The sequence below is a fragment of the Elephantulus edwardii genome, unplaced genomic scaffold, assembly GCF_000299155.1.
Source record: "Elephantulus edwardii isolate Elephantulus edwardi_28Jun2011 unplaced genomic scaffold, EleEdw1.0 scaffold00241, whole genome shotgun sequence".
Classification (NCBI taxonomy): Eukaryota; Metazoa; Chordata; class Mammalia; order Macroscelidea; family Macroscelididae; genus Elephantulus; species Elephantulus edwardii.
The window spans coordinates 4,037,468-4,048,839 of NW_006399991.1; the positions used below are offsets into that span (position 1 = coordinate 4,037,468).

The following is an 11,372-nucleotide window of genomic DNA, read 5'->3' on the forward strand; positions in this document are numbered from 1 at the left end:
ACTCAGTATAATAACACAGGTAAACTAGACAAATTCATTTTCTTTCCTGGAAAAGAATACCAAACCAATATTTAGGATACCCCAAGATTTAGCACATAACAGTCTAGAAGCCACCCAAGAAAAAGGTTAGTTGTTTAAGGACTTTGTTCTTCAAAAGTAACCATTCACCAGCTGAAGACTTTATATGCAGATACTACACACTGGAAACTTTAACTTGAATTTTTTTCAACCCCTTTTGACTTGGAAGCTCCCTCCTTTGCCTTAGACGATTCCTTTGATTTCCCTCCATTCTTGTGTGTTTTTCCACTGGAATCCGTCTTCTTGCCTTTGCTCTTTGTGGCCTTTTGTGGGGTTTCTGTGGTTGAAGCACAGTTGTTGAAATCTTCTGAAAGGGCATCAGTGGGATCCTGGCCACTTGCAGGCTTTGTTGATTCCTTGGGTTTCTTTGCAGATGGCTTCCCTGATTTGCCCTGCTCATCGTTATCTAGGAGATGTCTGTATTCAGGTGGAATGGTGTCCTCTCTCTCTCCTAGCTTGTCTTGATGCTCAGCCTTTGGTCTCTCCTCTACTTTGTCCTCCATTGGCTTGCTCTCATCCGGGTCAGGCTGTCTTTGTCCTAGGCTGTCAGAGAGCTGATCCAGAGCATCATCAAGCGCTTTGTTGTCACTTTGCGGAGCCTTTGGGGGAGGGTGCACAGATTGGGTAGTTGAAGCTGCAGTTTCCAAAACTACGTCAGAAATCACAGCAGCAAGTTTGGCATCATCAAATTTCTTTTCCAGATTGGACGTGTTTGGGGGACCAGAGAAGTCCTCACACAGAGCATCCAGTAGGAGGTCATCACTCATAGGTTGTAACTCTTGCTTGGACTCTTTTGGCAGGAGCGGTTTTCCATCTTTATCCTTGGTCTCTTCAACTCTATAATCGGGAGGAATTGTTTCTTCTTTTTCACCAAGCTTTTCCTGGTCCTCTGCTTTGGCTTTCTCCTTGACTTTATCCACCACAGGTTTTCCATCTTCAGAGTCAGCTTCCCTTTTCCCCAGGCTGCCAGCCAAGAGGTCCACAGCATCATCTGTCACCATACCCTTTGAGGTAGCTGGTTTAGGTGGTGCTAACTTGGGTGGTTCTGATGTGGGAGGTGCTGACTTGGGAGGTACAGACTTAGGTGGTGCTGACTGAATACTACACATGGAGGTCTTAGACACAGTCTCTCCCCCAGGGCTTGGGGCTGGGGTCTTGGATCCAAGATTTGACGTGTTTTGGGGACCAGCGAAGTCCTTAGACAGAGCGTCCAGTAGGAGGTCATCACTCATGGGTGCCAGCTCTTGCTTGGGCTCTTTAGGCAGGAGTGGTTTTCCATTTTTATCCTTGGTCTCTTCAAGTCTGTAATTGGGAGGAATTGTTTCTTCTTTTTCACCAAGCTTTTCACGGTCTTCTTCTTTGGCTTTCTCCTTGACTTTATCCACTATAGGTTTTCCATCTTCAGGATCAGCTTCCCTTTTCCCCAGGCTGCCAGCCAAGCGGTCCACAGCATCATCTGGTATAACACCCTTCGAAGTGGCTGACGTGGGTGGTGCTGATGTGGGTGGTGCAGACTGAATATTACACAGTGAGGCCTGAGATACAGTGTCTCCCACGGGGCTTGGGGCTGGAGCCTCAGATCCTTTCACTTTTTCAGTTGGTTTAGATGGTTTCTCTTTACTTTTAGATTGGTCAAAGTCTTCTGAAAGTTCATCAAAGAGTTCTGATTCACTCAGGAGCTTTGGTTTTTCTCCAGGCTCAGGCAATGGTAGTTTTCCATCCTTGTCTGGTTTTAATCTGAACTCAGGTGGGATCGTTTCATCATCTTCACCACACTTCTTTAGCTTCTCTTCTCTGGCTTTTGCCTCACTGACTTCCTTCAGAGAACTCAGGTCCAGCTCAGGCTCAGGCTTCCGAGTTCCCAGTGAGGCGGAAAGGGTATCAATAACTTCCTCACTCATTGTATTCACAGACGCTGCAGAAGGCTGTGTAGCTCCATCTTTTTTATTCAAAAGTTGCCTATATTTTGGAGGAATTGTAACTTCTCTTTTACCCAACTCTTCTATGTGGGTGGAACCCATTGGATCAGAAACTTCTGGTCCAGTATATTTTGTATCATCCTCTTTGCTTTCTTCAGGTTTCCCCAAAGTGTCTACTAAGTCATCCAAGGCAGCATCAATGTCTGACTTGTCCTTTGGTTTGTCAGATGTCATGGTTACACCAGCAACCAGACTCTGTGCACTGTCACCTGTGTTCTTTGATTTAGTCTTTGATTCTTTTGACTTTTCACTATGAACATGCTTGTCTCCTGTATCTGATGCAGGTTTGGGCAAGCTTCTTGGCTCTTTGTGTTCCTTTGGCTTCTCTTCTTGAAGTTTCTTCTCATGAACCACGGATGGCTTAGTTGATTGTGACTTCTTTTCAGGTTCTGTTTTTACGTCCTTGGCTTCTGTGGGATTCATATTAGAAGGTTTGCTGGTTGCAACAGAGGAGGCTGACATTCTGCGTCCGTCCGACAGGGGCCCTGGGGCTCCGCTGGACGACCGCACGCAGGGCTGGTCTCAGGATGTTTGCATTCCTGCTTGGTTTTGGCCCCCGCGGTTTCACTTCTGAGCCGGGCCTGGCCGCAGAGGGTAATCCCTGCTTGTGGTTTTATGTCCCAAACTTTGTTGTCCTATTAGGCCCCTGGAATGTCCCCACAGCAGTGGAGGCAAGGATCCCCAAATTGGGGACCTGTCCTCAGGGAAATTTCAATCCCGTCTTCCCACCTGCATCTCCACCTACTGATGTTTGTAAACCAGTCTGTACCCTGCCACTTTGGTGAGTTGGCAATTGTTGAGAGCTGGTGAGTCGATTCCAATTCACAGTTACCCTGTCCTGTGCTATCTTCATCATTTCAACTGTACTTGAGCCCATTGTTAAAGTTACTGGTCGATCCATTTTGTTGAGGGTCTTCTTTTTCACCACGTCTTCTTTCCAAATGATGTCTCTTTCCGTGTCACATTAAAAGTACCTCTTCTAACAGCATGCCTGACATATATGTGATAAAGTTCCACCATTCTTATCTCTAAGAAACACCTTGGTTGCACTTCCTCCAAGAGAGATTTGTTTGTTCTTTTGGCAGTCCATAAGATACTCATTGTTCTTTTTCATTACCACAGTTCATGGATTCACTTTCCTTCTCTTATTTATTGTCCAACTTTCTGATGCATAGGAAGTAATTGAAAAGACCGATATATTTTTAATGTTTTTAAACTGAAATTTTTGCTCCTTAATACCTTAGAGAGGTCCTTGACAACAGATTTTCCAAATACAACATGTCTTTTCATTTCTTTTTTTAAATTACAAAATTTAATGACTTTTCATAGCAACAATTATGAATCAGTTTTTCTTATTAGGTTGAGGCCACTGGTAAGGTTATACATTTCCTTAGATACCTTATTTCATTGCCATCGACTCATAGTGGGTTCTCCAGTGGGTTTCCGAAGTTGTAAATTGCACAAGTAGTGACTGCTCGTCTTTCTCCCGCGGAACTGCTGGTGGATTCAAAATGCCAGAGCACACTGCCACCAGAGCTCACTCAGGTTGTCAGAAGGGGCTAGTGCTTGGGAAAAGACATCATTCTGGGAAAGGGAGAGAGCTAGCAAAAGAGAGGAAGACCCTCAGTGGAACAGAATGACAGTGACTACAACAACAGGCTTGAGTATGGTGGAGATCATGATGATGGCACACGATAGGGCAAGGTTCCCATCTGTTGTTCACAGGGTCACAATAAAGGCATAGTCAACTTGACACCACCTGACTTTTTCACTAGCAAGATCAAACACTTTGGTGATCTTGACCTTTTCCTTTTTGGCTTCTGGAGGCTTTATCAGATCCTCAAGTTTCACCAACTTACTTGAAACACCTTGGTGATCTTGACCTTTTTCTTTTTGGCTTCTGGAGGCTTTATCAGATCCTCAGGTTTCACCAACTTACTTGAACTTGTCTCTGAAGCTTCCTCTCTTCTTTAAACTCATGTACTTGCAGACACTTTTGATTTTGGTCCCACATCATTGAGAAAGCTGGCCCAGAGTTCATCCTCCTCCTTTTTTCTTTCATCTTTTGACTCACACCCTTTTCCTGCTCAACAGACCCATCTTCTTCCTCACTGCTGGTCCCTCCAGAATCTGCTCCAGCAACCACATCTTTCTCTCTATTTAATGGTCTACTCATGTCTTGACTGCTAGTATCAAAGGTATTGATTTTGATTCCAAACAAGCTGAAATAATTGACAACTTCAGTTTTTCTCCATTTGTCATGATGTTGCATATTGACTCAGTGGTGAAGATTCTTTTCTTCTTGATGTTGACAGGTAATCCATATTGAAGGCTGTAGTCTTTATTCTTCTGCTGCAAGCATATCAAGTTCTCTCCACTTTTAATAAGCAAGGTTTTGTCATCTGCATAATGACAATTGTTGAATCTTCCTCTGTCCCAATGCCATGTTCTTCTTCATAAAGTCTAGCCTCTTGAACGATTTGTTCAGCATACAGGTTGAATAGGTTTGGAGAAAAGGATACAATCCTGTTGTACATGTGTCTTGATTTTAAAACATACAGTGTTCTCGTACTCTGGATAGTAGTCCACTTCTTGGTCTAGGTATAGGTTTCACAAACTCTAGGGTAAACTAGATGAGTACATAATACTATATTTTGAGAGTTTAATAAAAATAAACTGGTTTGTTTTTATTTTTTCAATAAACGGTAAGGGTTTTTCCTTCTTGTTGTATACTATCAAGTAGGATCTGACTGGCACAGGAGGAGATTGCCCCTCCTTCTCCAGGGGAGGATCTGATGGATTTGAACTTCGTGCCTTTGGGATTGCAGTACAGCTTCTTGCCACTAGCCACCAGAACTCCTAAGAGTGGGAATTTTTATCCATAATTTTGGTGGACCTTCTGTTTTATTGTTTAAGCTTTCCAAGGGTAGATTGCAGAGCTCCCACGAGGCTCATGAGTGACTTTTTCCACCCTTTCCTTTCTTTTATTTGAGATAATTTCAAACTATAAGAAATGTAAAAAAATAAAAATAAAAATTCCAAACCCCCCCAAAATTTCTACCACTAAGCTCTGATGGCCCAGTGACAAGAAGCTGAACTGCAATCCCAAAGGCTTGCATTTTGAGTCCACCAGCTGCTCCGTGGGAGAAGGATGGGCACTCTCCTTCCATGCTGTTTACTACCTCTGAAAACCTGCTGTTGGGTCAGCTATGGGTTGGTTCCCACTCAATGGTATATAACAATACAAGTTAATTCTGACTTGTAGTGACTGTACAGGACAAAGTAGAACTGCCCCCAGGATTTCTGAGGCTAAGAGTCTTAAGGAGGGAGTCTGCCTCATCTTCCTGTGGAGTAGGTGGTGTGCTTCAAAGGCTGATATTTGGTTAGTAGTCAAGTGCTGTAATCATTGTGCCACTCGGGCTTCTGCACAAATAAAAGGGGTACCATTGACCACCTTTATGCTCAGATTCACCTGTCTAGCACTTGTTTGCTTAAACCATGTGACTTCCATAATTTAGCCCTTTATGTTCTTCTCCCTTAATGCCCCTCTTTGCACATGTTCCCCTCTCCCCGAACCATTTGAAGATAAGTTAAATACATATTACAGCTATTACTTCTAAATCATTCCATTTATAAGTGCAGTTGTCACCTTCAAAGATATACATTGATACCTGGATCTCATCTACCATCTGCATTTCAGTTTTGTCCACTGACCTCAGAATGCCCATCCTCCACCCACTGTGGTATTTAGATACAGGATTAGGAATTATGTTTATTTATCATGTTAGCCTTTTTAATCTGGATTTCCCCCTACAACCTTTCTTTGTCTTTTATGACATTGATATTTTTCAAGAATATAGTCTGTGTTCCCTTTTTTAAAAAAAATAGACATTTCCTTATTCTGTGCTCTCTGATACTTTGATTAGAGTCCAATTGTGCATTCTTAGCTGGCATTCTGGGTAGGTGTTAGAGTATCTTTTCTCACAATGCCACATTTGTCATTTATTAGTGATGTTAATTTTATTTACCTTATCATGTCATTGTTTGAATTCTCTAGTGTGCAATTAATGTTTGTTTTTTATTTCTTTAAAGTACTAAATTTCTGGGGAGATAACTTTAGACAATTCAGGTAGTTTTGTAAATATATTATTGTTCCTCATCAAAATTTCCATCACAATTCTGACTCTTATTCAATCCATCCTTTAATAAGATATTTGCAAAAATTCTTATTTTTTTTAAATCCAGGCTCACTTCACATTTACCAGTAGGTGCTTAGCACTTTGTTACAGCAAGAGCCCATAATAGCTCTTACTCCTAAGTGAAAAAAGGATTCCTCTCCTAAATGTTGTTTATTAATGATAAGGGCTCATGAATTCCTGTTTCCTCAGTTGTTCATGATTAATTATTGTTCTTATTTAAGTGCTTACCGTTTTTGTCCCAGATTTGGCCAGTGGAGACATCTTCATACTAAGTCCTAGGTCCTAGTGATATGTTGTTGTTGTTGCCACCATTATATGCTTTCAAGTTGCTTGTGACCCTATGTACAAAAGCCCTGAATCCTACTCTATCCTGTGCCACACTACTTCTGACACGCAACCCTTATTGTCTCTGACCCCATTACCCTAGTCACTGACTCAATCTATCTCATCAAGGATCTTCCTTACTTGCACTGTCCCTCTACCCTCCTAAGCATTATGTCCCTCTCCAAAGACTAGTTCCTCCTTGCAACATGCTCAAAGCATTCCAGATGAAGCTTTAGAATCCTTGCCTCCAAGGAGCAGCCTGGTTTCACCCTCTCTAGGACAAACTATTTCTTCCCCTAGCAGTCCATGGTATATTGTGGAATAGACCACCAACTACTCATGCAAGTTCAAGCTGAAGCTAAAGAAAATCAAATCAAATCCACAGGAATGAAAATTTCACCTTAAGTCTATCCCACTCAAATTTCAAAACCATCGAAGTATCAGTTTTTAAGCCTTAAACATTAATAAGAAAAGACTAGATGAGCTGTGGGAGAATATCAAGAATATCATCCATGAAGAATGCAAAAAGTCATTACAAAGACAGAGGAGGAAGAAAAGACCAAGATAGGTATCAGACAATACTCTGAATATTGCACTAGAGTGCCAAGAAGCCAAAGCAAAGGAAAGAAATCAAGAAATTAAAAGAGTTGAACAGAAGATTTCCAAGGGCAACGCTAGAAGACAAAGTCAAGTATTGTGATGAAATGTGCAAAGAACTGGAGTCAGAAATTCAAAAGGGTCAAACTCGCTCGACATTTCTTAAGCTGAAGGAACTGAAGAACAAATTCAAGCCTCAAGTTGCAAGATATACTTCCTTATGACATACCTCTATGATTTTTTAGTATATGTGCTGCTGAAGGAAGCACACCTCTGTCATTTTTTTAGTACATCTTACTTCCTAGAATAATTGTAAAAATTCTTCTCATAACTGCCCTGTGCTAGTTCTGGTATCCACCATTTTTCTGCATGACCATGGTCTCTTTTAGAGGGGAATAGAATTAAGAAAATATGATATCCTTATTAAGTTTGAGAGAGAGAGTCCGTGTGTATGCATATATTTTTTTAACATTGTGTAAACCATTAATGTGAATTTAATCATGTTTGAACTTATATTTACAACAAAAAACATGCTAGGCCTGGGAAGATTTTTTTTTAATGGGAAAGGTACACTGTCAGCATTTTCTTGGAGTTCAAAGTATAGGTAATGAGAGCCAAATAGGATCTAAAAAGGCAGAGGTGCAGAGAAGGCTGTTCCAGGAAGAAGAAATGACATCACCAGCGACAAGGGATTCTGAATATATCAGTGACATATGCTTTGCTTAAATAATGTTCAATTTCCATGGAGTGAGAAGTGAAAGACAAGTACCAAAAGACTAAGGTCATAGTTAAAGGACTTTGAATGTCAGACTTAGGATTTAGGATCTTTAAAAAAGACAAGTGGTACAGCACTCTTCTGTCAATTTGCTGTATTGAGGTAACGGTTGCTGTGATGCTCAACCATGTGCCACTGGGGTGTCAGATGCCATAATGATTGCCCATGGTGGACAGTGTTTGGTGGAGCTCCCAGTTTAAGACAGGTTTGGAAGCAAGAGTGACATCCCCCTCCTAAACAACATGCTTCTGGAAACTATGAACTTTGAGAAAAAACGATAGTTATAGAAAGGCTTCAGGTCTTGTCTTTATAGGGTCATTATAAGTCATGCTCTAATTGACAGCAAGCAACAACAACAACAACAACAACAACAATAAACAGTAATAGAGAACTGTTGAAGACTTTTTTTTTAGTAGTGTAAAAATAAGCTAAAAACTCTGTCTCAGAGGGAGATTATTTAAAAGATTTGAAGATGATAGACTGAGGAACTTTCTAGTCAAGAATTGAGACAAAGGATTTTAGCAAAACATGAAAAAAACTAGATTAGAATAGTGACTTTCAACTTGTTTTTTAGATACCCAGGAGGGTGGAAGGAGGCCAGTACAGCTGGAGGATGTACCATGTAAGTACCAAGTTAGAACTTCAGTGTTTGTAATGAGACATTTCAAGTCACTTGCATTATAGAGATGACACAACCTTGCTTGCTGATAGTAAAGAGGGCTTGAAACGCTTGCTGCAGAAGATCAAAGACTATTGCCTTCAATACAAATTACATCTCAACATCAAGAACACTGAAGAATTCACCAGTGGGCAACATCGTGATACATGGAGAGAAGACTGAAGTTGTCATGGAGAGAAGACTGAAGTTGTCAATGATTTCATCTTACTTGGAACCACAATCAGCACCCTTCATACTAGCAGTAAAGAAATCAAAAGGCATAGTGCATTGGGAAAATCTGCTGTCAAGGTCCTTTCTAAGGTGTTAAGGAGAAATGATGTGAGTTTAAAGTGCACCTGATTCAAACCATAATCTTTTTTTTTAAAAAATTTGTTGTTGTTGTTATGTGCCTTTGAGTTACTTGTGACTCATAGCGAACCCATGTACAACAGCTCTAAACTCTGCTCTGTCCTGTGCCAATCTCATTGCCTCCGACACACTCATCCCGATTGCCCCAGTCACTGAATCAATCCATCTCTCAGAAGGCCTTCCCCTCCTGCGCCTGCCCTCCACCCTCCCAATCATGATGTCCCTCTCCAAGGACCAGTCTCTCCTTACAACATGACCAAAGTATGTCAGATGAAGCCTCAGAATCCTTGCCACCAAGGAGCCACCTGGTTTAACCCTCTCCCTCCAGGGTGAATCTATTTGTTCTCTTAGCGGTCCATGGCACCTTCAGCACTCTTCTCCAACACCAAAGCTCAAAAGCATCAATTCTCCTTCTATCCTGCTTGGTCATTGTCCAGCTCTCTGATGCATAATAAGTGATTGCAAAGACCATGGCCTGTACCAGACGCACCTTTGTATCCAGAAACACACCATTGCTCTTGAGTACTTTAGAGAGGTCCCTAACAGCAGACTCTCCCATGGCAATACGTCTTTTAATTTCCTGGCTGCTGGTGCCAAGAGTGTTGATTGTGGAGCCAAGCAAACTAAAGCTGTGAACAATCTCAATCTCTTCACCATCCATCCTGATGCTGCCAATTGGTCCAGTGGTGAGAATCTTTGTCTTCTTGACATTGAGCCTCAATCCATATTGAAGGCTGCAGTCCTTGACCCTCAGCAGCAAGCGCTTCAGATCCTCCTCAGTTTCAGCAAGCAGCGTTGTGTCATCTACATAACGCAGATTGTTTATGGATCTTCCACCAATCCTGATGCCACATTTCTCTTCATAGAGCCCAGCCTCCTGGATGATCTGTTCTGCATACAGGTTGAAAAGGTATGGAGACAGGACACATCCCTGGCGTACCCCCTTCCCAATTTTGAACCATGCAGTGTTTCCTTCCTCTCTTCTGACGATTGCCATATTACAATGAAATGTGCAAGGAGGTGGAGTCAGAAACCAAAAGGGTTGAACTCGCTCAGCATTTCTTAAGCTCAAGGAACTGAAGAACAAATTCAAACCTCGAGTTGTTATAATCAAGGATGCTTTAGGCAGAGTACGAAATGATCTGGGAGTTATCAAGAGAAGATGGAAATAATATACTGAGTCATTGTATCGAAATAAATTGGCAGACACAGAAGAATTTAACAAAATAACATATGAGCAAGAACCTATGGTGATGAAGGAAGAAGTTCAAGTGCTTTGAAAGAAATAGCAAAAAATAAGGCCCCCGGAATAGATGGTATACCAATTGACATATTTCGGCTAACAGATACTGCCCCGGACGTGCTCACCAAGTTGTGTCAAGAAATCTGAAGAACAACCACTTGGCCAACTGACTGGAAGAGATCTGTATCTGTATTTGTTCCCATTCCAAAGAAAGGTGACCCAACAGAGTGTGGAAACTATAGAACAATATCATTGATTTCACATGCAGGCAAGATTCTGCTGAAGATTATCCAAAAACGACCGAAACAGCACATCAGCAGAGAACTGCCAGAAGTCCAGGCTGGGTTTAGAAGGGGTCGTGGTACTAGGGACATTGTAGCTAATGTTAGATGGATATTGGCTGAAAGCAGGGAGTACCACAAGAATGTCTATCTTTGCTTCATTGATTATGCAGAGGCGTTTGACTGTGTGGATCATAACAAACTGTGGTTGACTCTGAGAAGAATGGGAATCCCAGAACACTTGATTGTGCTAATGCAAATTTTAAAATTTAAATTTATTATTAATTTCAGTAAAGATTTACAGAGACTTTGGATTTCCATTCATTCATTGTTGCACTTTTCTCCCCTCCCAAATCCCACCCTACACACACTACCCTCTTGGAAAAGTAAAAGAAAATTTTTTTCATTGTTTTACAAACCCTCCCCCTGGTCCGCTCCACCATGTAGCCTTCACTCTAGACTCCTGTCATGACAAAAAATACTTCACATATCCGTTTTAAACAGTTTTGTCCCTCATCTGTTTCAGTGCAGTATACATTATTGAACCCATCTTTCTCATCTCCCCCAGCCATGAGGTCAGTCCTATTTTACAACAGTGGCACCATGCAGTATTTGTCCCTTTGTGACTGAGATATTTCACTCAGCATAATGTCTTCCAGGGACACCCATTTTGAATAATATTGCATGAGTTCCTTGTTTTTCAATGCAGCATAGTATTCCATTGTGTGGATATACCACAGCTTCTCTATCCATTCATTTGTGGATGGATACTTAGGTTGTTTCCAACACCTTGCTATTATGAACAAAGCTGTGATAAACATAGGTGTGCATATATCTGCTTGGATGTCAGTTATTGTCTTTTGAGGTAT

The 11,372-nt window shown here is 41.4% G+C and overlaps 2 protein-coding genes across 2 annotated transcripts in view; one reads left to right on the forward strand and one right to left on the reverse strand.

The window, feature by feature from the left end:
• EIF2AK3 (eukaryotic translation initiation factor 2-alpha kinase 3) overlaps positions 1–11,372 on the forward strand; it is a 200,157-nt gene that overhangs the window by 97,970 nt on the left and 90,815 nt on the right. The window lies entirely within an intron of this gene.
• Positions 210–1,979, reverse strand: LOC102876959 (calpastatin-like). Its single transcript, XM_006898942.1, has 3 exons — positions 1,252–1,979; positions 950–959; positions 210–770 (listed from the first exon to the last, which is right to left on the reverse strand). Exons 1-3 carry the CDS (start codon positions 1,977–1,979, stop codon positions 210–212), a joined length of 1,299 nt encoding a protein of 432 aa, XP_006899004.1.